The sequence below is a fragment of the Chanos chanos genome, chromosome 3 (assembly GCF_902362185.1).
Source record: "Chanos chanos chromosome 3, fChaCha1.1, whole genome shotgun sequence".
Classification (NCBI taxonomy): domain Eukaryota; kingdom Metazoa; phylum Chordata; class Actinopteri; order Gonorynchiformes; family Chanidae; genus Chanos; species Chanos chanos.
The window spans coordinates 54,897,080-54,923,325 of record NC_044497.1 but is presented as its reverse complement, the minus strand read 5'-3'; the positions used below and the strand labels follow the sequence as shown (position 1 = coordinate 54,923,325).

Below are 26,246 nucleotides of genomic sequence, written 5' to 3'. Positions count from 1 at the left end.
TCAATCTAACAGGCCTCATCTAAATGTCAGGTCTGGTTTATACAAATGCCCAGGATGCGTGTGACTTCTGCATTGGCACGGTGGCTTTATAAGATAGGTGTTTATCAGATTAGGTTTGAAATGAAATCTGATTCAGTCCGACAGGAAAAAGACAGTAGCATGAGACGGAGTCAGCAGGCATGGAGGAAGAGTCATGACTCTGACAGGAAGTTATCCTGGAGGAAAACAAAACTCAAGCTGTTTCCTGAATGCCTACGGCAGCTTCTGGAAAACGGCAAACGCTTCGGGCGAAAAGCCACGTTCTGTCTCTCGGTGTGAGTGAAATGAGACGTTTGGACGCGGCGGCTGCGGTCTGACATATAACGGCTCTGCCATATAATGGCTCTGCCATACCGTTCAGAGTGTGTGTGTGTGTGTGTGTGTGTGGACACGACACCCCTATGATGAAACACAGGTTAGAGAGAGGCCTAACAGTAAGCGGACGTTTCCATATCTCTGAAGACAGAGGGAAGAATGTTTACTCCAGACTGGAACCTATGCAGCCTCCTGTAGTTACCTCTGATTCAGTGCATTTTGTCTCCTTAACACGGTCATGCTGTTTCTTATGTTTGTGTGTATATATATATATATATATATATATATATATATATATATATACACACACATATATATGTACACACACACATATACATATACATACATATACACACACACACACACATATATACATCCTTCTGTCTCAGCAAAATTGTTAACCACACTGTCAGGACAGTCATGCTTGAAAGTGAACTAAAGAACAAGAACACAAGTAACTGAAGAACAACTGAAACACAAGAGTGAACTGAACACAAGAGTGAACTGAACACAAGAGTGTGAAACAGAGAAAATGAGAGAACAAGAGAGAAAGAGAGAGAGAATTAGCGCCTGCTCTTTGCCCTGTTACTGTGGGCTGTTATGTTTCTCAGTAATACTGGGAGGTGCTGTTCCTGTGTGGAGGGGTGTGTGTGTGTGTACGTTTGTGTTTGTGTGTATGTGTTTGTGTGTATGTGTGTGTGTATATGTGTGTGTGTGTGTGTGTGTCTGTGTCTTTGGTGTGTGTGAGTGTGTGTATGAGAGAGAGATTCCAAAGAGTCTCTCACAGAAAGGCCCTTAATTATCCGTTTATTACATCCAGCTGACAGACACACCCTGAATTACAGCACTGTCTCCAAATACAACAGAGCAGTGAGGAGAAAAGGGGGAATGGATTTGTGTGCATGAAAGAGAGAGAGCGAGAGAGAGAGAGACAGAGAGAGAGAGAGAGAGAGAGAGAATGAAAGTGAGAGTGAGAGAGAGAGAGAGAGAGAGAGAGAGAGAGAGAGAGAGAGAGAAAGAGGGAGAGAGAGAGAGAGAGAGAGAGAGAGAGAGAGAGAAAGAGGGAGAGAGAGAGAGAGAGAGAGAGAGAGAGAGAGAGAGAGAGAGAGAGAAAGAGGGAGAGAGAGAGAGAGAGAGAGAGAGAGAGAGAGAGAGAGAGAGAGAGAGAGAAGACTAGGAGTTTCAGAGAACTATCCCTGATGTCTGTGGTGCAAAAACCTACTGAGACCACTGAACCTGGATCAGCCTAAAATATTGTCTACCCTGTTTGCAAAGAGGACTTTCAGAGAGAACATGTATCCCACCAAACGCCGGCACCCATCGACTCCATCATAAAACAAAAAAAGCATATGTAAGCACATGGAAGTGTGTGTAAAAAAGGCTGAGAATGTGTGTGTGTGTGTGTGGAGGACAGCTCTGCTTTTATATACTGACTTCCTTTGTTCCTGTTTATGAATGGAAAGTGGATGAGAGCTCTTTTTAGACTGTCTCAGTGCAGTCTTTGGCACGGTTGCCGTTTGAGGGTCTGTCAGGGACGCAGAGGAATGTAAAACAGTCCAAAGGCACAAACATAACTTTAAAAACACTCCATCATTCTGTCTTTGAACAGATGACAAAAAACATAACCCACTGAGAGAAACCATGTATTGTCTGGCTGACCTCAGAACAGGCAGGACAACAAAAAGGCCATCAGAATGAACCCATCCAGTGTAGTGGAGTGTGTTTAGCAAACCTACCTGTGTACACAGAATTAGTCTAAAACAGGGCAGGCGAATGAACAGAGCGTGTGTTTATAGTCTCTCTGTAAGGCTCTGCAGCATATGAATGCCGTTATCCCTGACTCAAAGCCATTTGTGCTTGCTAAGCACACAAGGGCTCCACACGCACCTTCTTCAGAAGGAGAACAGTAACACAGCCTTCCAGCACATGGTGAATGTGGATTACACATGTTGGATAATCCCAGACTACAGATTATCCACGTTCCGCAGCCACTCTGGGAAAAGCCTTCTGGACTTTCTCTATCTCGTCGAGACAAAGAAAGCCTCTTCATTTTACACACACTTCACACACACACACACACACACACACACACACACACACACACACACACACACACACACACACACACACAAACTGAGAGACGGTGTTAAAGATTAAGGTGACACCCCAGCATGAGGAGAGAGAGTTGTCGGCATTTTAATCGGGTGACATAATGACAGATCGGGTACCTCTGCCTCTGTTTATAACTGTTTGCAGAAAAATGGAGAACAGAAAAAGCTAGGTGCCAAAGAGAGTACTTAGAACACCTTGTTCCTGTTTTCTCTCTCTCTCTCTCTCCTCTTCCTGATGCTCAATTCCACATAAGGCCAAACTCACGGTGCAATCAGGGAAACAGAGTCAAGTCAAATAAGTATGTGAGGTATTTGAGTGACTGGGCCCTGTCCCAACACTCTTTCATGGTTCCTTTACCTTATATCCTTCCCTCCTAAAAGACACGAAAACGTCAGAAGGACTGAATGTGCTCAAGCAATGCCAAACAAACGCCACAAACACCACAGAGAGTCCAAACTGCTGTTTATCCTATTAAATAAACAGAGTAAGATCACAAGGAAAAAAGGAGCACTGATTAGAACAGTGCTATTGCAGGCTGAGAGTTGAGTAACTCCAGCTACCCAAAACATTTTGGGCATTAAGATTGGTTTGGAGTCCAAACAGAATATAGGCCTAGAAGTGTTTTGTTTTGGTTGAGAAACAAGTTGGGTTGAAACAAAGCTCTAGTTTTGCCACATTTTGCTTCATTATCTAACAGGCCACGGAACGATATCTCACAAAAGCAATACCGGGCGCCAAGCAACAAAGTTTGTTGTCATGGCAGAAGTAAACAATTCCATAGAGACAGAGGCCATACTGTAAAGAATCTGTACTCGAGTCAATGAGTCTCCTTCATTCACTCTCTCAACAGAGACAAACACACTTGTGAGTAATCTCAAACATATTTGGAGCCATATCTGTCTTCGTTACGTTAGTGACATTAAGGTTCAAGCCGCTTGTGAATGAAAATGTCATGTGTGTGTCCGAGGCACTGTGCCACCATGGAATAAAAACCACGGCACTTCCGGAATCCTCAAGAACTTCCCCACTGAACTCCAGTGGAAAAACAAGGACTCTCTGTTCCCAGCCAGAACTCTCCTTTGATCGCCTCTAAACTCCGACATTAAAAACTCACAAGAGCGAGGGAGAAACATTATCCACAAGAGAAAAGCCGAGGCACAGAACAAAAGCACTGCAGTCTACCACATTTTTTTTTTTCCTTAAGGTTTCCCAACCCATCTTTTGCACAAAAACGCACTTACAACATTTAGAATAATCTACAACTGGCTGTTGATTCTGGGCTGCCTACATTAACTCCATCAGCTGCAACCAAAACATGCTTAGTGATTCATGATTCCTGGAGACAAAGCCTTAACAGTCAAGAAGCAAGAACACATCATGCATCAAGTCACCAATGATGCAATTCTAAATAAATCACTCTAAGCTTAAACCTCCACCTCTTTCTGAGTGTTTCCCAACGTAGCTTCAGGGGGACCACTGTTTGGCCTCTCCCTGGCTAGAATAATTAAGGGTTTGGTCATTAGCTGATGAGTAGATGAATCTGTGTGTTAGAGCAGAGAAGAGAAAGAGTCAGAGAAAGACAGAGCGAGAGAGAGAGAGAGAGACAGAGAGAGATGTAAAAAGTACAGAGCTGTGGGGCCTTCATGAGCAGGACCAGAAGACACTGCTGGAGAAGATTCACACTAAACCCAGACAAGCAGTTATGCAGGGGTGAAAAGCCATCCCTGATTGGCTGCAGACCTTCCTATGGATTGGCCTTCACTGTACTGAAACACAAGAGTCCTTCTCTTGGCATTTATCATCCCAGCTAGACAAACAGAACTGCACTGTCTACATTTCCATTAAAAAACCCTACGGTACTGATTATGCAAAGCCAGCAGGGTGTGAGCAGCCAGAAAGGAAACGTGTATAGATGTATATCTAGAAGAATACAGAGAGAGACAGAAAGAGAGAGAGAGAGTGAGAAAGAGAAAGAAAAAGACAGAGACATAAACAGAATTCCCCAAAAGCCTAAACAACATATCAAAATTAAGACAAAACCTGCAATACCCCCCCTCCGCCCCCCCCCCCCCCCCCCCCCCCCCCACCCCCATATATCTCAGTTCACTGAATAATCGGGGTTTTATTTTTCATGCGAGAAAGAGAGTATGTTTTTCAAAGTAAGCCAGTGTGACCCAGGACAGCTCTACGCCTACAGTTTCTTTTGTTTACACCCACTCTGCTTCATCAGCGTTTTTTTGTCGAGATAGCAGGTTCAGGAGGGAATTCTCCTTCTCCTCCTGCGGCAGAATCCTGCCAAGAAAGCAGAGGCAGCGCTAGGAATTTGACCAGGGTTAAACATTACACAGGGGTCCGCATTAAATGCACACAGAAAAAGTACCTAATGACTCCTCCCTTGCGAAGCGCCGTCTTCTTCATAGTGAAACGGCACTCCGGGGCAAACAGCAGAGAGGGTTGCTCTCTCTCTGCCAATTGTTGTCAGTTTGTGGTCTAACGTGACGTAGTGTGAGCGATACGACATTGCTCCATTGGTGACAGCGACAGCTGGATGCTCTGGCAAGCTCAGAAAGATATATTTTACAGCTGAATAACAAAGCCTGAAGCTAGTCTTTCTTTCGCATCTTACTGTACCGTACCTGAAATTCAGCCCGCGTGCCTGCTTTGACGGAACAGTCAACACTGATATACAGAACACATAAACAATCACCACCTTTCTGTCCTCATTCCTCTTCGCGGAAAGGCTGTGTAATATGATATCCGCTGAAATACTTAGAGAGCAGGATTACAAACATCCGCTGAGCTGTGTAAACTGTACTGTTTTCTTATTTGGGGATTTACTTACGATTCTCCAGTGTGCTGCTGTGCCCCTCCGATGAATCCGTATTTGTCTGTCTGACTCTCGGTCTTGGCAAATCCGTTAACTTCGTTGTCGGAGCCGAATGAATTACTCTCCTGGTCGGCCAAACTTTCTGTGGTACCCCGAAGACTCTTTGAAACGCCAGACTGTAGCCCATTACCTTGTTGAACTTTAGCCATTGTAATTTCGTTCAATAGTTCCGTGACTTCTACAACTAGCGCTGTTATGACAGGCTTAGAGGCGTTAGAGCCTTGTAAATTTTTTCAGTTGAAGTGGCGTTCTCAAAAACATCAATCCATGGTCGACACGGCAGATTCGTAATGTGTTGCCACGAACTCCTTGCTTCTGACTATGGACTAAGGATATGGCATAGTATCTGATAGTATCTGCTAACCAAACAAATGCAAGTTTGTGGACCGAATGAAAGCACTCGGGTCACAGGCAAAATGACCGACCGCAGAACTTTGACAGCATCTACCGGCTGTCAGGTTACTAAACAGTTGTGAAAGCTAGTCCTTTAAGCCAACTAAGAGTATCACGGCTTGAAAACAGAAAACCGCTGACGGATTTAACAACTGTCATTTGAATGACAGCCAGTGTCAGCGTCCGAATGACGAAATCCAAACGATTTCAGACAGCTCTGTCGAAAAGGGTCTCTGCAGGATTATTCGCCTAATATCAGTTGACCCCTGACGGTTTTAGAGTGGTTGGCAATCCATAACCTAGTTGGCTAGTTAATTATCTATCTTAAGAAAAACGAGCTGATCAGCTTTCATAGTCTGACAGTATATTCCAGATTGAGCGCCCTTGTAGAGGGCAAATTGTAAAGAGAACTAGTCTGGATTGACGGTCGATTTAAAAAAACAACTGTTATTTGACATAATCACAGCATTTTACAATAACATAGTGTTGGCTTGTCAGTTTTTCTTTGCTTCTCCGACAGCGAGTAACTTGTCAGTTATATCTGGTTCCTCGTTGAATAACAGAGAGCTTTCAAGGACAACTTGTTAACTAATACCAGGACTGGTTTAGATAATCTACATTAACCAGGTTAGCACTAGGGTAACTCTAACCACAGCAATCTAACGTTCAGTTGACTGGGATAGCTTAGCAAATAAAACGACGTAAAGTAACAATACGGCTATTTTGCTCAATTTCTTAGTTAGTACTGCCTCCTAACAACCCCAAAGTAAATACTGTTCAATCGCTGAATTTACCTTCAGACGTTTCCTCTCACGTCTTTTTGCGACAAACATTAACAGCGAAACACAGCAACTGCTAAATTTTAGCCTGTCAGACTTGCTAGTGCTAAATCCAAAGAACTACAAGCTAGGGAAAGAACGCCGACTCTTCATTTTCTTCCGCCTTGAGTCATGTGATACTTGACAGCTCTTCTTATTGGTTTATAATATGCCTTTTCAATCAGAGTATTTAGAGCAGGCTATCCAGAATATAATTGAGGGGGTAACAAAATCAGTGACATGTAAAAAGGTAGAGATGACAAATGAATTCTACAAATATCTTAAAAACAATGCGTATAGATGAACAGCATTGCTCGCCTATTAGTTGTTAAAGAAAAATGTCTTGATATCTTGTTTACTCTTGTTGATGAAAAGGGAAAAAAATGACTAAATTGATTTTTAAAAAATGTTACTTAAATCTTAAGATCCCAACTTTATAGCGTGGTGCCAAAGATTACGTTGCTACAACATCTGTCCATGATCTTGAATGACATTTGTCATAGTTTATAATCCTCATTAATCCTCATTCTGGGCTTTGACTTCCTTCCTCCTGATTCTATCACAGCCCTTGCATAATTTTTTTTTTAATCTGTGTACACATTTACTTCAGTGCTAGACATGGTGTCCCTGTTACCAATGGCTTGCTCTAAAGCTGAAATCTCATTGGATGTTAATATTTTTGTGTCTCGCGTGCAGTTCACTGGCACGCCCCCCCGCCCCCCCCCCCCCCCCCCCCAAATAATTCATAATAATAATTTGTGTCTCAAATAATCCAACCTGAAAATAAAAACCAGACCTCAAATGACTGTACAAATACACATTAATCACTGATGAATGAAGTGGAGGAAAGATCAACAATGCAGTATGATAAGCAGGAAGTTGAAATGGCAAAATCAAACAGCAGCCTTTCCGCTATGCACTGTTGTAATCCTGCGGAGCTAATAGACGTGTGGAACCAGGTTTGTGACAGGGCATGGTGAGGTATGCAGGATGCTGGGCCCAAGGGGTGACAGAAATAAAATGAGAAGTGCACATGATTGCTCTCATGTGCCCTTCTCCTTCTGGGCCTCTTGTACTGGGAGCCTAAGTGGAAAGCACTCATTAAGTTTATCTTTAATTCTCTTCTCCAGACAGTCTATCTCTGTGTCACTAGCCTCCTCCACTTGTTGGAGATCCCCTTGTATGGTCTTTAGCTACTCCTGGAGACCTTGTACCTGGATAACAGTTAGAAGACACAGAGGGCTTTTAAAACATTATTATATCTATAGATATTGAACACGACGACATCACACGCTGATATCATGGGTTGATAACAGCATACGACAGTACAGATGCAGTGTGTGAGTTTGAGAGTGGACGTTCCCTCTTTCTCCGGGGTAGAACTCAGCGCCTCCTGCTGGTCATCACTGATAATGGTCTGATCTTGTTGAGCCTCCGGTTCTTTCTCCAGCTCCCTGCTCCTCTGATTCACCACCTGCAGCTTTTCACCCAGAGCTAAAAAAATGATTTCCAAATGGTGCACTCAGGCCTGGGGACTGATGTAGCTTACCAGCCACTTGTAGGAGTCGTTACGGACCAAACGACTCACTAAAGATTCTCTACAGTTCAGTACGCTGACTATTCTGTAGGTAGTGCAGGTTCAGTCTTGTCTTTAATAATGCCCTATTTGGGGATCAGGCTGTGATTTCGAACACACCATGGGGTTGCAGGCTGTTTTTGGCACCGTTAACCAACCATGTGTTAACCATGTGTCAGACCCAAAAAATTTAAATTTCTCACTGAGAACGGTCTTCAGGGTCAGAGAGGATCACATATCTACTTTAGCCGTGAAGCCAAGCGCTACAGTTGCAGATGGGAGACCCGTCTCAGGAGATCCATGCTGTGGTAAACCAGTTCCTGATTGGTGGAGCTGAGTTGGGCCTAAGCATGGTGCGCAACCTCCATCAGCTGAGTCATCTCTCTGGCAATCTGCTGCATCATAAGCTGTTTTCACATATGCACTACGGACTATAACCGCAGGATCAGGTTCACGTTATGTCCAAAGCTGCCCTTTCACACATGCAGCACACAGCAGCAGATAGTCCGAGTCAGATGCTTTCACTCATACTCGAAATACTCCGTTTGATTTGGGCGGGGGTGGTGCCTGGGTAGAGCGTGCAGGAGGCAGGACATGACACAAAAAGTACTCGCAGTAATTTGTTTACAACAAATTGAAAAAGGCGGACGCACACACACACACACATACACTCACAACCCGCTGCATCACACACACACACATGCACACACACACACACACGCGCGCACACAGTTGATGCTAATCTATCTGAGTTTTTAACTATTTCCCTTTTTGCTCATTTTCTTGGGCAAGGTCACCTTACTGAGCTTTTTCTGATAATCACATATTCCAACCTCTGCGTGTGCTTTGTCTGATGTCCAGCCCCTGTGTCACAGTGCTGAGGCTCATCCACTCATCCACTCACTCAAAGCCCTGCAGCTCCATCTCTTTCATCTCCTGAGGCTCCAGTATTTCACACAGAGGGAACAAACAAGGGAGAGTCATATTCTTCAGACTGAGACCCCCACTGCCTCTCATGAGTGAGATGCTTGTAGTGTCTTGTACTTGTTAATGATAATTCTAATTACTTTTCCAAATGTATGCTAATTAACAGGATATGACTCATGCCCCAGGCGAACACATAATAATAATAAATGCCTTCTGTGGTCTTTTGCTATTTCAGAACAGCTTTAGGAAAGAGAATTAATTGGATGTTGAGATACTCTACTACTGACACTTTTCAGAACTATTTATGACAGTCGCCAGGAGATGGCGCTACTTGTCAGTGGGCTGCAGCTCTAAACCGCACAAGGCAAATGCTGCTTTTTTGTTTAGTTGCATTTGCTATGTTTATAAGATATAAGGCTTAGATTACAGTGTATGCTGCACGAAGCACTCCTCTGAGCTTACATTCATTTTCCACATTGTTTGATGACCCATATCCAATCTATTTTTTATTATAAGATGCAAAGAAAATATTGGCTGGACGTATGATGTAATGATTGCTTAAGCTGCTAAAGGTAACCACTTAAACCCCTTGTTACTCTTTGTTAGATTTTCTAAACTAGCTAAAAATTCATCTTGTTTATTTTTAAAAAATTCAAACAAATAACAAAGTACACTAAAGTCAAAGCTACACTGGCTCCACTGGCTCCACAGTGCAGTCTTATTTACCCTTGTAATTTCCATTTTTTCATGTCTGCACCAAAAGGACTCTTTTGTAAATTATTACCATTATGTCCACACATAATAAATTTTATTATCGCCCAAGAAAGCACTGTATTGCCACGAGCTGTAATGATAATGTGCATGGTACTCATCCATTGCAATGCTGGACTGTTGCTGTGGTAACCCCTCACCAACACCAAACATACTCTAGGCACACTAGATAAAATAAAAGCTACACAAATTTGCATTTGGATCAGCAGGAACCAGTCTGTGAAGTTTCACATCATCTATGAAGAAGCAACTGCTCTCAACATACATCCACTACAATGATACCAACACGCTCTCTCTCTCTCTCTCTCACACACACACACACAAATCATTGCAACAAGAAAGGAGTGAGAAAAAATAGTCTAAATGACTAGACAAAGTAAGTAAAAACGGTAAAATAACAAACGAGAAAACAAGAACACAATTATAATGTAGGTCAAACAAATCCTTCCACAAAGGTTAATTTTTTGTACCATGGCTTTGGTATATTTAGTTCTCTTTTTATTGACTTTAAATAAAACTTAAATTCATAAATGAAACTGGCAAATAGGGATTTACTTTTAAAGAATCTTGTTTGATCTATAACAAATTTTTGGCTAGAATTGCAACTATCACATTTGGTACTGTTTCCAAAATTTTGTCCTCAACTACACATTCACATAAGTTATCATCGCTTCTAAAGTTTAGTATGGATACATTTTCAGCATTCTTAAACCAATTTTCTAGTTCTTTCCAAAACTCTTTCACACGATGGCATGAATAAAAAAGGTGAATTATTGTAGACACACAAAGCTTGGCACTTAGGTCCAGGTGCTATAACATAAAGTTGTCTTATAAAAGAGATCCAAACCTTTAAACTTTTTACTTGTTCTCAATGTCAGTTTAGCTTTGCCATCGTAACGTGTGCGTTGCTGTAACTTTCAAACTAATACCGAATTGCAAACATGGCTTCCATCCTCATTGGTTACAACGGAAAAAAAATGATTTTACTCTTTAAATGTTTTTTTTTTCTCTCTGTTCTAAAGTTGCTACCGGTATGTTTCCACCGCCGTTGAACCTGAGGCTCATCATTCTGATGTCTGATTGTGTTGACATGCTTGCGGTCCCGCTCCTGGACGTGCGGTTGGACTGATCAGTAGCTTCCATTCGCAGCACCACTGAGTTTATCTCTGTTTGTTTATCTCTGAACTTGTGTCTTTGCTGTGTTTTACGTTAAAGTGTATTTTTATAAGGTTATGTTAATGTAGGTAGGCTGGCCTCCACAATACGCTAACTGTTTTGTACGTTATTTTCTTCCGCCAAAATCTGTACTGACTCTCTACAGTTTTGCGTTGAGAAATGAAAAAACGAAAGTGACAGTGCAAGAAAAAGAGCCGTAAAAGGCGACTTGCTCAATGTACCACCGTGTTCCTCTGTAGGTAACAAAGTGGCAAAAGAAGATACCCACCACATAATCCACATGCTATGAAGCTGAAAGGGAAAAAATAAGCACACAAATGACTGGGCTGAAGTTACAAGAAGATGGCCTCCAATCCAAAACGGCCTGACCCCTGTTTGGAAGCTCTGATAATGCAGGAAGCAACAAACAAACCAACTTTGAGGATGCTTGCAGGTATTCTAAAAACGAATAAGACACATTGATCAGAATCTGATTAGAATGTGGGCGGCACGGTGGCGCAGTGGATAGCGCTGTCGCCTCACAGCAAGAAGGTCTCGGGTTCGATTCCCGGCCGGGCGGCCAGAGTCCTTTCTGTGTGGAGTTTGCATGTTCTCCCCGTGTCTGCGTGGGTTTCCTCCGGGAGCTCTGGTTTCCTCCCACAGTCCAAAGACATGCAGGTTAGGTGAATTGGAGACACTAAATTGTCCCTAGGTATGATTGTGTGTGTGAGTGTGATTGTCTGTGTGTCTGCCCTGCGATGGACTGGCGACCTGTCCAGGGTGTTTCCCCGCCTTTCGCCCTGTGACCGCTGGGATAGGCTCCAGCAACCCCCGCGACCCTAGTTAGGATAAGCGGCTTAGATAGTGAGTGAGTGAGTGATTAGAATGTGTCTTCTTCTTCCGCTCAAAAACATCTCATGGGGTTGATTCAGCATATTACAAAACATTCTGAATCCACTCTATCTCATTCAGTTCACTACAAAAAGACAAGAAGTGACTTTGAGTGTCCTCAACAGATTTACAAATGCAATGTAACGACTGGCTCACACTGTTAACGGTAAAAAGAGTTGACATACATGGTTAGGGGTAGGCTTAGGATTAGAGTAAATACATGGTTAAATCAGCCCTGATGCCAACCTAACACATTTAATCAAGCACCAAGTGATAAAAATGTAACATAGAGACAGCTCAGAATACCACTCATGAGGGTTCTGTAAACATTTAGGAAGTGCTTCTGAAGAACTACATTAAATTGAAAAGAAGGAAGAGACCACTGTTGAGATACAAGCGTATTCTTTGATCATTGAATAATCACTGCACTTTTGTTGCAAACAACAACATATTTTGTCCATGCCTTTTCTTTACAAACACTTTGCAAAAGTGTGAACCAGAGCTGGAGTTCTTTGGCTCAGTGGCTGTCATAATTGGTCTCCCCATAAACTTTCATGAACAGGAAATCATGTTAAGCAGTGAATTGATAAGAACAGCTCAACCCAACCAGTCTAAACTTTTAGTTCATAATGAATGATTTTCATTATTACATGTAACAATTCTGGCAGAATACATCAAAGTGCATTTGAAGTACGCTATACTAAAAAGTCTGACAAGAATGATCAATACTCAAACAAACAAACAAACAAAAAAATCCAAGACACTACAGTTTAGCTTGGGCTGTTCCTTTCCCTTTCTTATGTGTTGTTAAACAACTATGGATGAAATGTCTCCTCAAGGATTCGCTGACTCTTCCTGAACCTCCATATCCCTCTGCACAGAGAGTCGTTGATTTTACTCCAAGATTCCAGCTCAGAGCGCCACAGTGCCACCCTGGAACGAATGAGCTCAGACACTTTGCTCTCACTCCCTTTTGCTAGGCTGGCGCCATTTTTGTAGATAAACAAGGCATCCAGACCAATGAAGAAAGCATTAAGAGCAATGAAACCAGACCTCGCTGTTGTAGACAGGGCAAGAGGGGTTCCTTTAGCTATCTGCCCAAGATCAGAGAGGTCGGCACCTGCGCTGGAGATGTGTCTTGTTGCTTTAGCCTCCCGGAGCCCAAGTTTAGCCGCACTCTGAACAACTTCCTGGCTCTTCAGGACCTTGGCTGCTGAGGCGCCATCTATTAGGCCATCTATACCTCTGGCCACGCCCCCTACTCTAGCAATCATTCTCCCAGCTCACAACACAACATCAACCATATCTGATTCCACTGCAGGACCCTCTCTGCTGGCCACGTGCTCCAGACAGTCTTGAAGTTTCTGAACATCCTCCATGTATCTCTGGAAGATGTTGTTGGCATTTTTCCCGTGCCGACTGTTAACTGTCATCTCAGCGACACCTGTGACCACACTGTTGACACCGCTCGTGACCCCTAAGCCAACACCTGTTAGAGTAAGGGCTAGAGATACCCCTGCAGTGACAGGGGCAAGCGCTAACCCAACAATAGACAGGATCCCCCCAGCTGCTCCTACTGAACTGCTTGCCAGACCAGAGATGCTGGCCCCTTTCTTCATCTTGTCCAACTGCACTGCGCTCTCTTCAAGTTCACATAGGAACCTCAGCATTCTCTCATGGCGCTGGTTAAAGAGGCCAATGAAGTTCAAAGCCTTCTCCTGAAACAAGAAGGTTATCCGGAGGTGCTGGTCCGTCCTAGAAGAGTATGGGGGTTGAGTTTTGGCAACTCAGTTACAGTCTTAATCTCAGTATTTCACCTTTGTAAATGTCAATGAGGAATGTGTTTGGACAACCAGAATCCAAAGTGTGAAAAAAATGTAAACATATTCATCAATATAAAGTGAACCTATTCATCATATCAGAATTGATAATACCGAGAAAAAAAGAAGTGGACTTATTTACCTGATTTGGATCAGCTGTTTCAAGTGGTCTAGCTTTTTCTCAACAAATTCGTCACCGATCTCCAAACTGATTTTCAGCTTGGAGTCATCATTCTTCTCGCTAAAAATGCAGACATTTTTTTGTCAATAACAACATGAGGAAAAGATTCAGTTTTGTTCCATATCCCACTGCAAGATATTGTAAAGTTGTTTTCTTACAAACATAATAAAACGCAGAGAAACTTTACTTAAGGGTGTGTTCACACCAGACCTGTTTGGTCTGATTCAACTGAACATTGGTATGATTGCTCCGTTAACGCAGTTTATTTGAAGAAGAGTAAAACGTGCCACTTTAAGCCTATACCACTTGAAAAGGTCGGCTTCTGTCCACCTCCAAGTAACCTTTGGTGTGATTCACTTGCAGTGTGGACACAATACAGACCAATCACAGGATATGACGCTCAAAGGTACAGATCAGATGTTGACACAAACAAACAACACGCAGACAAATTGAGACACGGTAAGCAAAAGGCAGTTGTCGACTGAACAAAGAGGCTAATTTTATTTGCCAAAACAACAGAAAACAAGGACTAAATCCTGACAGGATGTACCTACAAGTTATCAGACATGTCTAGATGTGTACTTCCTCTATGCATCGAAAAGACAGACTATAAAAGCACACCTAGTTCTTCTGATAATAGCAGCTATTTTGCCCACTAGGTTCCGGCATTGGCACTGGACGCATTGTATCCTTTGACATTCTCTGGCCTTAGTTGAACTCCAGTCCTATTCTTTAAAGAGCTCTTACTTTGTTAAGGTACCAGAGGAGTTAAAATAAAAACCACGAGCACAAGCATTCCTGAGCTTCTTACGATTCCAGTACCATCAGTTCCTCTTCTTTTTGGCACAATTTTGTCGCAGTTATCATAGTATGTTGAGTCGTGAAATCTGTCCAATCCGGGTATGACTTTTTACCCATGTGGCTTTTGGTGCATTTCTTCACAACCTTTCGTTCAATGATAACTGTCAGCGTGAACCCTAAGTGAACGAGAACTAAAATGCAACCATGTATCAGTTTTTTTGCAGGGGAGCCAAACTACAACTGTGAACAACACCATAAGAGGTTCATGACTATATTTATACTTAATGCCTCTTACCCATCACTGGTTCCAGAGTATAGTACGGTTTCAGCCCTGAAGAGGACAAAAATACAATCTGAGTAATGTATTGAGGACAGGGACTACACTCAATGATTGACCAAAAGGTTGTCATATTTTACTCAGTTTCACGTAAATTAATTAAAATAAGTTTCACAGAGACATTTAATGACATTACATTTAAATAGTTGCTCTGACCTTTTTTCCATGATCTCACAAAGCTGTTGTGAGATGCGCATGTATTTGTCCAGGTGAAAGGCCAGGACCTCCACATTACTGAGGAATGGTAAAAAGAAGGCAGCTGGGTCCCTCTTAAAGTGGATGAGGAGTGGAGAGGCCAGTCGGGCGGCTGAGATCACTGATCGCACGTCAGCAGCACTCACCTCCTTTGGCAGGAAACTGTCTTCGGTAAACACAAACAGTGATGTCACTGCTAAGATCTCCACCGCATCCAGAAAGTGGTGAAGTTTCTTCAGCCCTTCCAGAGTTTGCTCCAGAACAGTTCCAAGCTCCTTTCCCAGGGCCTGGCGCCTGGAGTCTGCTGTTACCTGAGTCAGTCCGCTCCACACATACTCCCCAAAAGCCTTGGTCTTTTTCTCAGCCTTCTGCACATGGTCAAACTTTAAATCAATTTTATCCAGCCGCTCCTTGATGTCTCGTATCATGTCTAGCTCTGTCTCCCTCTGAAGGAACCATTTTGGCTGTTTTCTGCAGAATTCCTGAACTACTTCAATGTTGGTGAGGGTTTCACAGACATAATGGCTCAAGACTTCACTCAGTTCCTCTCTGTACAAAAAAAGTTCACTTTTTAGTGCCTTTATTCTAACGGGCAGACATGACTAAACATTACAACACTCTTTTCTTCTCTTGACTGTAAAAACATGTCAGCAAACAAGCAAAACTTGTTTCTGGAGACTGGTCTGACAGCATTATGTACTTGTGACACATAAGATCTAATTTCCAGTCCACAATACTGCCACCAACTTGACCACACCCAACAGGGTTAAAGTACCTGTTATCTGACATTGTAAAGAGGAAATAAAGAAGGCAGATTATGCAACGTTTTTCAACAGTTAGAATCAGCCCTCACTCTGGCCACAGCAATCCAATACCCTAACACTACCACCACCACCATCAACAACAACTACAAAAAACTCTAAAAGAAGATAGCTATCTAGGTCAAACACTGGATATTTCCCCATGGTTCACTGCAGGTATTTTTAATAACCAAAATCTTTGATTGCATTTGTGGATATTTCGTTCTCTTATTTTCATACGTTTACGTATTCGTTTATTTGAAAAATCACCCTCAATCCTCTACTATTTAAACACCTTAAATATCTTGGTGCTCTCCTTCGATTAAGCAGTATGGCATATGTACTAGTCGAAGAAATGAGACAAACAATGTTTTTCTGCATACTCATTAGCCATTGGACCAATATATTCAACCAGTCCCTACGGGGGCGTAGGGGAGTACCTCATCAGTTGGGGAATTACATTCGGAACGATTACTTGAGGAATCGATGCTCTACTGGTATCATATAATTTCCTTCAGAGAAAGACTGCTGACACTTGCTTGTCCAAATTACTATTATATAATTTGTCTGAGGAAGTTGGTCGACAAAGTTTTTGTGTATGGACACAAGTAAACGTTTCACACTTCCATTCAAATTTTGGGTAATGAGGCAAAGTCACAAAGAAGCAACATGGTTTCTCTCACCTGCCAAGTTCGGGATCCATGTAAATCTTTCCTTTACACAGAAACTGTACTTTATTGTTAACTCAGAGAGATCTTGAAAGCTGTCGTCTCTGAACGAAAACAGTTCATCCAGACATAAGATTTTTAAAGGTTATCTTGTGGCCAGTTTATGGACGAGTAGTTCATAATACAGTTAATAAAAACAAAAAAGAAAATTATTAAATTCACCTTTCAGTACCACACATGGACACATTCTTTGACGTTAGAGACGATCGCCTCCTCCTTGTCTTCCTTGCCCCGTTTCCAGTTTTCGTGTTTTTCCTTTCTCGTTTTAGTACACGCCTATTCAAACAAGCGTGACTGACGGAACTGACGGAAGTTAAACGTGTTCAATGTTATCATCGCTACGCGTGGATGGTTCGCCTGAAAGCTGACAGGACGTCAGGAGGTTAACAGATGTATCAACACTGTCCTTCTCTCCCCATCTCAGTGCGCGCTTACATCAAATCAGAATCTAACGTGTGAAACGCAAAAACGTTGAAAATCAGAGCAGTGTATTCGGTTATGAAGAGCAATCAATTACTTGTTTTGAGGAATCCAAAACTGCTATGAATGCAGAAAGTAGGGCCAAAAACATAACTGTCTAATCGAAGTCGAGCATAAAGAAATATGAGCCCGAATGTCAATTACAAAGGGAGGGCAACAGCAAGCACGTTATATTCTCATGATCTTATTAAATTTATTTTGTGATATTATATGAAGCAACGAAGCAGTGCTAGTATATTTGAATATTTGAATGGCGTCGATGATTATGAGGTTCACGTAGGCTACTTCATTTTATTATTTGCAACACTTTATTACTCCTATACGCATAAATATTTCGCTATGTGAAGTGACGCCCATGCCGGCACTCTGGGCAACAAACGAAGACTGACGCCAAGATATCATATGCCTATGCAGTAATAAATAGGTAAATCATAAAAGTGATTTAGATTATTAGTATAAACTTGTTCCAACAGATTCATGATGACATAGGAGGGAAAACTATAGTAAAATGTAATTTCTCCACAGCCATGGAACTTGTGGCTCATTCCACTGTTGTCATAAAGGACCGTCAGCTTTTTAGCTGTGTGCTCCTCTATTATTGGTTAGTCTAGGCCAGTGATTCTCAACTCCAGTGCTGTGGGGCCACTGTCCTGCACGTTTTTCTTTTAACTCAGGACTGACACACGTGATTCCACTGATCAGTTAATCATCAAGCGCTTGATAACCTCAATTAACTCTGACAATGAAGAGTTAAAACAAAGACGTGCTGGACAGTGGCCCCCCAGGACTGGAGTTGAGAATCACTGCTCTAGGCTTAGTCATAGTGCAGGAGGTGAAGGTAAAAATTTGAACTTTGAATTGGGCCAAAATTCCACTTGAAAATTCCCTGTCATGCTTCAAGTTTAAAGCCAAAAAAAACAAACAAACAAAAAAAACACCTCTGAATCTTTTCTTTCCTTTTTCTCTGCAGATGCACCGAAATGAGATACCTCAAGGACATGTGTTGAACAATTAACTAATCATGAAATTGCACCAAAGTAAAATATATAAAAGGTGTGGCCATACTAAGGAATGTCACACTGGCCTGGTGAAAGGAAAATTACTGGCACAGGTTGCGGTTAGTAAGACATACAGTAAAAACAACAGGAACTCAGGGATTCATGTGGGAATGCAGGCCTCTACTCTTATCCAAAAATGTAGTTCCAGGAATAAAGTGTATTTTCACTTTGTAAGTTGATGTCAGTATCACCTCCACAATAAGAAGACAGTCTGGGTTTTTTTTTTTATGAAATCTTTGTTGACTCTTTAGTTGTGGACTGAGAGATTAACAAAAAGGCAACATATGAGGACAAAATGTCCATAATCCATGTTTATTTCAATTTTCAAAATCAGCGCATAAATATCTAAACAAGGGTTCAGACAACTTTTATTCAGCTCATCATGGAAGAAAATGACATATTGGTCATTATATGATTGGAATATGTGTTTTTTTTGTCTTTTTGAAAACATCTCATAAATTGGAATCAGCATATTACAACAAATTTTATATATTACAAAGCATTCTGAATAAGTTGTATCTTAATGTAACGAACTGTGACACATCAAATGACCAAAAAATATACTTCATGAAATATTATTATGTTATACATCAAATGACCAAAAAGATACTTTGTAAAAATATCCACTAGATGTAAAACATACCAACAATGCTCGTATTAAGCTTGAATGTGAGCAAATTAATTTATGTTTCAAGTGGATGAAGTCTGTGAAAATTCTCAGTCACCCAGATCATAGTAATCCAAGAAGGGTTAAGTTGAGGGCAACTGCACTTGGTTGTAGGTACTTGAAGACGTTTCACCTCTAATCCAAGAGGCTTCTTCAGTTCTAACTGACTAGTGGTGAATCCCACGTATTTAACCTCTGTGGGGTTGTTGATTCATGTCACTTGGTTTGTTAGTTCTCTTGGTTGTTGTAATGACAGTTCTTAGAGTCGTTGGAGTCACCTGCAGCCAAGTGTGAATGGTTGTTAAATCTCCTTGGGAGGGATGAAAGGACAGTATTGTAGGTGCTTGAGAAGTGGTGTTGTAGACCTCCTCCTCTGTTGAGGGATAGCTTCTCTACTTTAACATGGATGGCCTTCACCCCTCTTTCAAACCACCCGTCTTCCCTATCCAAAATGTGAAGTGGGTGAAGGTGACCTTTCTTGAGTTTTTGTTGACATTTGTTGATGACCTCATCAAGGTGCAACATTAGTCACTAATGGAAACAATTGTAGCCCATTTCCACATGGGGAGTCAACTCCATTGTGGGTAACTAAATACAGAGGACAACATGTATATCACAACTGTTACAAACTGCTAACAATCAACCCTACACTAAAAAGAGTTGAAATCGTACACATCTGGTAAAGATAAAACGTGATCTAATATAGAGTCACAAATGCAGTTCATAAAGACCTGCAAACATTTTCAAATATAAAACCATATTGATTTGAAATGAGGGAAGAGATGACAAATGAGATGTCATCATGTAATTTGATCATCTAATAATCACTGCACTCTTACTGCTAACTACAACACATATTAATCAACGATCTTCATAATTAAATGTAACAATTTTTGGCAAGATATGCCAAAGTGTGTCTGAAGTACTGAGAATAATCTTATGGGAATGATCAGTATTCAAAAAAATTTTTTTTCCCCTTCTTTCTCTTTCATTTCTATGTAACAACTACAGATGAAATATCTCTTCAAGGATTTGCTGACTCTTCCTGAACCTCCATCCGCCTAAAATGAATGATAATGATGAAAATGATCTAACGAGACCCCCTCTCCCCCCAAAGTAACCCAAAAAGCAAAAAACAAAAAGCAAAAAGCAAAAAGCAAAAAACAAACAAATTTTCTCTCCCTTAAATACTCCATAGCTCCAAGCGCCCTTTCATAATTGTCATGTAAAGGAAACATCTCCTGAAGGGTTTTCTGACTCTTCTTGAAACTCTGTTTCCCTTTGCACAGAGAGTCGTTTACTTTCTTCCAAGACTCCAGCTCAGAGTGCCACAGTGCCACCCTGGAACGAATGAGCTCAGAAACTTCGCTCTTGCTTCCTTTTGCTAGGCTGACGCTTTCTTTGCAGATAAAGAAGACATCAAAACCAATGAAGAGGGCATTAAGTGCGATGAAACCAGATCTGGCTGATTTGGACATGGCAAGAGGAGTCCCTTTAGCTAGTTGCCCAAGATCAGGCAGGTCGGCCGCCAAATTGGGGATGTTTCTTGTTGCTTTAGCCTCCTGGAGCCCCATTTTAGCTGCACTCTGAAAAACTTGCTCAGATTTGAGAACTTTGACTGCTGAGGCAGCATCCACTATGCTATCTATGCCTTTGGCCACTGCCCCTGCTCTAGTAAGCACTTTCCCCACTCCCAACACAACATCATCCACATCTGACTTCATTGCAAGAACTTGGTTGGCCACCTGCTCCAGAAAGTCCTGAAGTTCCTGAACATCTTCCATGTATCTCTGGAAGATGGTTTTGGCATTTTTCCCATGTCTTCTGTTAACTACCAACTCAGCGATGCCAGTGGCCATACTGTTGAAACCACTCGTGACCCCTAAGCCAACACCTGTTAGAGTAAGGGCTAAAGATACCCCAGCAGTGACTGGGGCAAGTGCTAACCCAACAATGGACAAGATTCCACCAGCCACACCAACTGAACTGCTTGCTATGGTGGAGATGCTGGCCCCTTTCTTCATCTTGTCCAACTGCTCAGCACTTTCCTCAAGTTCAGATAAGAACTTTAGCATTCTCTCGTAGCGCTGGTTAAAGAGGCTAGTGAAGTTCAGAGCCTTCTCCTGAAACAAGAAGGTTATCCAGAAGTCTTGATCCATCCTAAAGGAGTTTGAAGGGTGAGTGTTAGCAACTCATTAATCAAAGAGGGTTTTTACAATTGGAAAAAAAACCCCAACACAAGACGTTTCTAAGATATACTTACCTGATTTGGTTCAGTTGTTTCAAATGGTCTAGCATTTTCTGAACAGATTCATCACTCATTTCCAAATTGATTTTCAGTTCAGGGTGACCATTCTTCCCTCTAAAAATGATTTTGTTTTCATTCTTTGTGAAATAGCCACAACATTCATCTGAAAACAATTTCTTTGCTCCATTTCATTTTTTACAGAAAAAGGACCAATCAAGAACATTGCATGACATTGGTACTGCATACAATATTGCTCAGTTATAACATTTTATGATTAAAATTTGATTGATTATCACTGTTTTTACATTTAATGTCAATTACCTGTGTGTGCTTCCAGAACATAATATGGTCTTTGCTCTGAAGAGGACAAAAATCAACATCATTTTGAGTACAGGAGCTACAATTGATGGCAGAATTGTTGGCAGAAAATGTTGTTACATCTTATTAAGTTTTGTGTGTAAGAATTAAAATAGATCTAATAAAATCAGACATCGGTTATAGATCACACTTAAATAGTTGCTCTGACCTTTTCTCCAATTTCTCACAAAGCTGTTGTGAGATGCGTATGTATTTGTCCAGGTGAAAGGCCAGGACCTCCACATTACTGAGGAAAGGTAAAAAGAAGGCAGCTGGGTCCCTCTTAAAGTGGATGAGGAGTGGAGAGGCCAGTCGGGCTGCTGAGATCACTGACTGCACCTCAACAGCACTCACCCCCTTTGGAAGGAAACTGTCTTCGGTAAACACAAACAGTGATGTCACTGCTAGGATCTCCACCGCATCCAGAAAGAGGTGGAGTTTGTCCAGCCCCTCCAGAGTTTGCTCCAGGACAATTCCCAGCTCCTTTTCCAGGGCCTGGCGCCTGGAGTCTGCTGTTACCTGAGTCAGTCCGCTCAACACATACTCCCCGAAAGCCTTGGCCTTATCCTCAGCCTTCTTCACATGGTCAAACTTTAAATCAATTTTATCCAGCTGCTCCTTGATGTCTTGCAACCTCTTTCTCTCTTTCTCCCTCTGACTGGACCATTTTTGCTGTTCGCTGCAGAATTCCTGAACTACTTCTATGTTGGTGAGGGTTTCCCAGACATACTGGCTGAAAAGCTCACAGAATTCCTCTCTGTGCAAAAAACAGTTTTCTATTTATTTAAATGAGCAGACACAAATAAATGTTTGATGCCTCTTTCCTTTTCCCAACTATAAACACCATGTGAGAATAAAAAAAAACAAACCTGTGACTGGTCTGAATGCATTATGCACTTGTAACTAATGCTCCATAGTTCATACCAGAACGCTGCCACCAATTTGAGGAAGCCCAACAGAAGTCTTCACGTCTGCAGTGCAAACTGGCTGACGTTCACAGGAAATGTTTCAGATAAAGACGTAACACTATTTTTCTATAATTAGAATCGATTCTCTGTTTATTCGCATAAAGTTGTGTCCATCGTATTCGTATTCAGTTATCGACGTGCAACACTAGACGACTTCTGAAAATATGATGTATCTATGCTGACCGACGTTAAATGCTTCCTGTGAGCAAGAAGTCACACTATTTTTCTACATTTAGAATCAATCATCCGTCTGCTCACTGTAATCCAATTTCCTGTCACCACCAGAACACCAGCAACACCACCAGAATAATTCTGGAAATATTATCTAAACAGCCACTTCTCAAGGTTAAGTGCAAGTGGATTAGATAGCCACCAAGGACTAGAGTCATGGATATTTCTCTCTTTTTATTCATACGCTTGGCTATTTTTTAAAAAGAAAATTACCCAGTGCCCCTCCATCGATGCAGCATGGCACTTCTCAGATTTTGTGATCTGAATGTGAAAATTGTTATTGCTTTACAATGATCAGTAGAATAGTAACATTAAGGTGGGAAAGTTGTCTTCACTGACACTTGAACAATATACGGAGCTATGAGATATTACAGTTTTTCAGCAGTTACGTCGACTAAAAGATGTTCTCTATAATTTCCCTCAAAGGAAGATCGGGGAAACTTGCATGGAATCTTTTCATAAAAACGTTAACAAATTAGTTAAGGTGGCTTTGTCTCTGATGAATAACAAAGGCTTCCTCACCTAACAGTTTTGGAATCCATGGGAATCTATGGTGTGGACGGAAAATGTGGTTCCCTACACTGGCTCGAAAATTTTATTCCTCTTCCCACTGGGAAACGATGTTCCTTGTCATTCTAAACCAACTTTTCCAGATTCGTTTTCACTTCTCTCCCTTTATTGCTCACCGCGAAGCATGCGACACCGTAACAATTTAAACCGGTTAATCCGTGTATCATTCGTTCTTGTCATACTCAACTGAGAATCCAAAATCGGTAGCCTAAATGAAAATTCGTTTATGAATCTGATACCAAGCAGCAAATAGCTAACGGTTTGTTTTTCGTACTTTCGATTTTATGCTCAGATCGAAAATGAAAAAAACGGGCCAGGGCCGCGCCTTTGTTTTTCGTACTTTTGATTTTATTCCCTGATCAAAAAAAAAGAAAAAAGAAAAAAAGAAATGCATTATCTTAACCATTAAAATCAATCTTCACTCTGTACATATCAATTCAATATCCTGTCACCACCACCTGCACCATCAACAACCCCAAGTGGATTTGATAGCCACCAGTGATCTGACTGGATATTTCTCTCGTTTTATTCGTACACCTCTTAAAAATAAAGTTTCCCAGTGCATCACCATCTAAGCAGTATGGCACTATAACATTTTGTGATTTAAATAAGAAAATTGTTTTTTTTTTTATCGAGGACATCTCACAACTTAGTCTACGCTGGTCAGTAGACTTGTTCATAGCCTACGGCTGGTGCAGAAGAGGACTCTTGACCGCCTTTGGAACTACATGCAGAACGATAGCCGAATAAGACAGTGACAACTTTTCACACTTCAGCCGTTACTTCTAATAAAAGATATTTTCTAGAATTTCCCCAAAAGAAAGATCCGGGAAACTTGCGCGTCCTTTCCTCTTTTTAATTATTGATTTCAAGAAGCTATTCAACAAACTGCTTTTTTTTTGAGACGGAACCTTTCACGATTTCATAAAAACACATTTACAAATTAGTAAACTGGACTTTGTCTCATAGGAACAACAAATTTAGTCTCACCTTGCAGTTTTGGAATCCATGGGAATTTATGGTGTACACGGAAAATGTGGTTTGCTACTCAGGCGCGAAGCTTTTTATACCTCTTCATACTGGAAAAGAAGTTCCGTGTCCTTCTAATCCCTCTGTTCTAATTTCATTTTTCTTTCGTTGCTCGCGATACAGTCTCAAGTTAATGGCATTCAATGTGTCTCTAAAGTCAAGACGCTGGTTAACAAGATAAATCAATAAGGGCTTTCTCCATCCACCTCACTTAAACATGCAATACTCAAAAAGTGGAGAAAATGTGTGCTGTCGACCTTCACTTCAGAGTGTAATCAGTTACTGTACGTTCACACTGACTGTACGTTCACACTGAGAGCGGCGAGAGCGTCAAAGCGACCGGAAGTCATTCATTTTCTATGAGAATAGCGTCGCGGCAAAAGGGCGTCGCGGCGAGGGTGGTTTGGGCGTCAAAATACAGTTGAAGTTCGGTTAACTTTGTGGTAATGAGATATGACGCGGTTTCAATAGGAATTTGGAAGTGCTCCGCCCTAGAGAATTTCAGAGAACACAACAGTATAATTTATAGTTCCCACAAAACTTTTGGTTCTAAGCAAAATGCAGGAGAAACTGATTATACTGTGGCGGGTTTCCCCATGTATTACTGTAATGTAGGTTATGCACAAACATTAGTGTTATTTAAAGACCAAGGCTAGTAAACGTGTCCTATAAACTCCATGCTGGAATTTGACCTAGCCTAGCATTAACACAAAATACACACAACAAAAAAAGCTTTTAAGTAGTGTTTTTCGTTAATTTATTTTGTTACGAAATATATAATTAGCATTGTTAATTTATTTCTGTCATCGATCGATTTCTCACCTTCACATTTAAAATATCTCATAAGGTTAACTTATAGCCTTCTGGTGGTCGGTCAGTCAGCACAAAGATACCGCTCGACTTGTTTGTTTGCTTTGTGGCTCCTTTAAAAAACATTTGCATAACCAAGCCCTCGGAAGGAACTTATACCCTCCTATTTCATCAACGTCAGATCGTCCACAATGTCCAACAGCGTTGTTAGCTCGGAGGTTTGAGCGACTTTTGACGCTCTCGCCGCTCTCAGTGTGAACGTACAGTTAGTTACATTTCATAACAGGCCTTTTGACTTGATAGTGTGGCCATACCAAGGAATGTCACACTGGCCTGCTTAAAAGATAATTATTGGCACAGGTTGTGGTTAGTAAGACATACAGTAAAAACAATAGTGTTTGAGTCATGCTGGCCATTCCTGCACAGTCTCCGCTAAATGTTTGTCCCACACCCCAAAATACTGCACCAGGAACTCAGGGATTCATGTGGGAATACAGGCCGCTACTCTTGCCCAAAAATGTAGTCCCAGGTATGAAGTGTATTTTTACTTGTTATGCTGATGACAATATCACCTCCACAATAAGCATCTTGGGTTTTTTTTTGTTTTGTTTTGGGATTTCTTTTTCCGCAAATTGCATTTACTATGGCTTTTTAGTTATACATCGAGAAATTAAAAACAAGGCAACATATGACAACAGAAAAGGTCCACAATCCATCTTTTCTCAACTTTCTTTATCTGAGAGAAAAGCAGTGCACAAATATCTCAGTGAGAGTTTTCTGACAACTTTTATTCAGCTCATCATGGAAGAAAATGACATATTGATCATTATATGATTGGAATGTGTACATGTTTTCTTTTCAAAAAAACATCTCATAAATTGGAATCAGCATATTACAACAATTTTTTATATATTACAAAACATTCTGAATCTGATGTATCTCATTATGGTACTCTGTCTGAAAAGACAAAAAGTGACAAGACACTGCATCACAACTGTTTTAAACTGCTAACAATCGATATACACTAAAAAGAGTTGAAACCATTCATATCTGGTATAGATCAAACTTGATTTAATATACAG

The 26,246-nt window shown here is 41.3% G+C and overlaps 2 protein-coding genes and 1 pseudogene across 2 annotated transcripts in view; all 3 read right to left on the bottom strand.

The window, feature by feature from the left end:
• The window catches only part of LOC115808030 (TBC1 domain family member 10A-like), a 17,608-nt gene extending 12,023 nt beyond the window's left edge, over positions 1–5,585 (bottom strand). The window contains exon 1 of the mRNA XM_030769269.1: positions 5,309–5,585. Coding sequence (XP_030625129.1) covers positions 5,309–5,502 — 194 coding nt within the window. The 5' untranslated portion in view covers positions 5,503–5,585. The remainder of the gene's footprint in view (positions 1–5,308) is intronic.
• Positions 5,586–12,699: 7,114 nt separating this feature from the next.
• Positions 12,700–16,721, bottom strand: LOC115807216 (uncharacterized; annotated as a pseudogene).
• A 3,254-nt stretch (positions 16,722–19,975) lies between these two features.
• On the bottom strand, positions 19,976–24,335 carry LOC115807215 (uncharacterized). The gene is made up of 6 exons (XM_030768084.1): positions 24,316–24,335; positions 21,706–22,313; positions 21,465–21,494; positions 21,215–21,311; positions 20,143–21,111; positions 19,976–20,012 (listed from the first exon to the last, which is right to left on the bottom strand). The coding sequence occupies exons 1-6, from the start codon at positions 24,333–24,335 to the stop codon at positions 19,976–19,978; spliced, it is 1,761 nt and encodes a 586-aa protein (XP_030623944.1).
• Positions 24,336–26,246: the final 1,911 nt, after the last annotated feature.

Coding starts and splice junctions, on each gene's coding strand:
- LOC115807215 (XM_030768084.1), bottom strand. CDS start 24,335: ATGGATTCCAAAACTGCAAG. Junction 21,495..21,705: donor GTCAGAGCAACTATTTAAGT/GTGATCTATAAC, acceptor ATGTAAAAACAG/TGATAATCAATCAAATTTTA. Junction 21,112..21,214: donor AAACAACTGAACCAAATCAG/GTAAGTATATCT, acceptor AAACTCCTTTAG/GATGGATCAAGACTTCTGGA.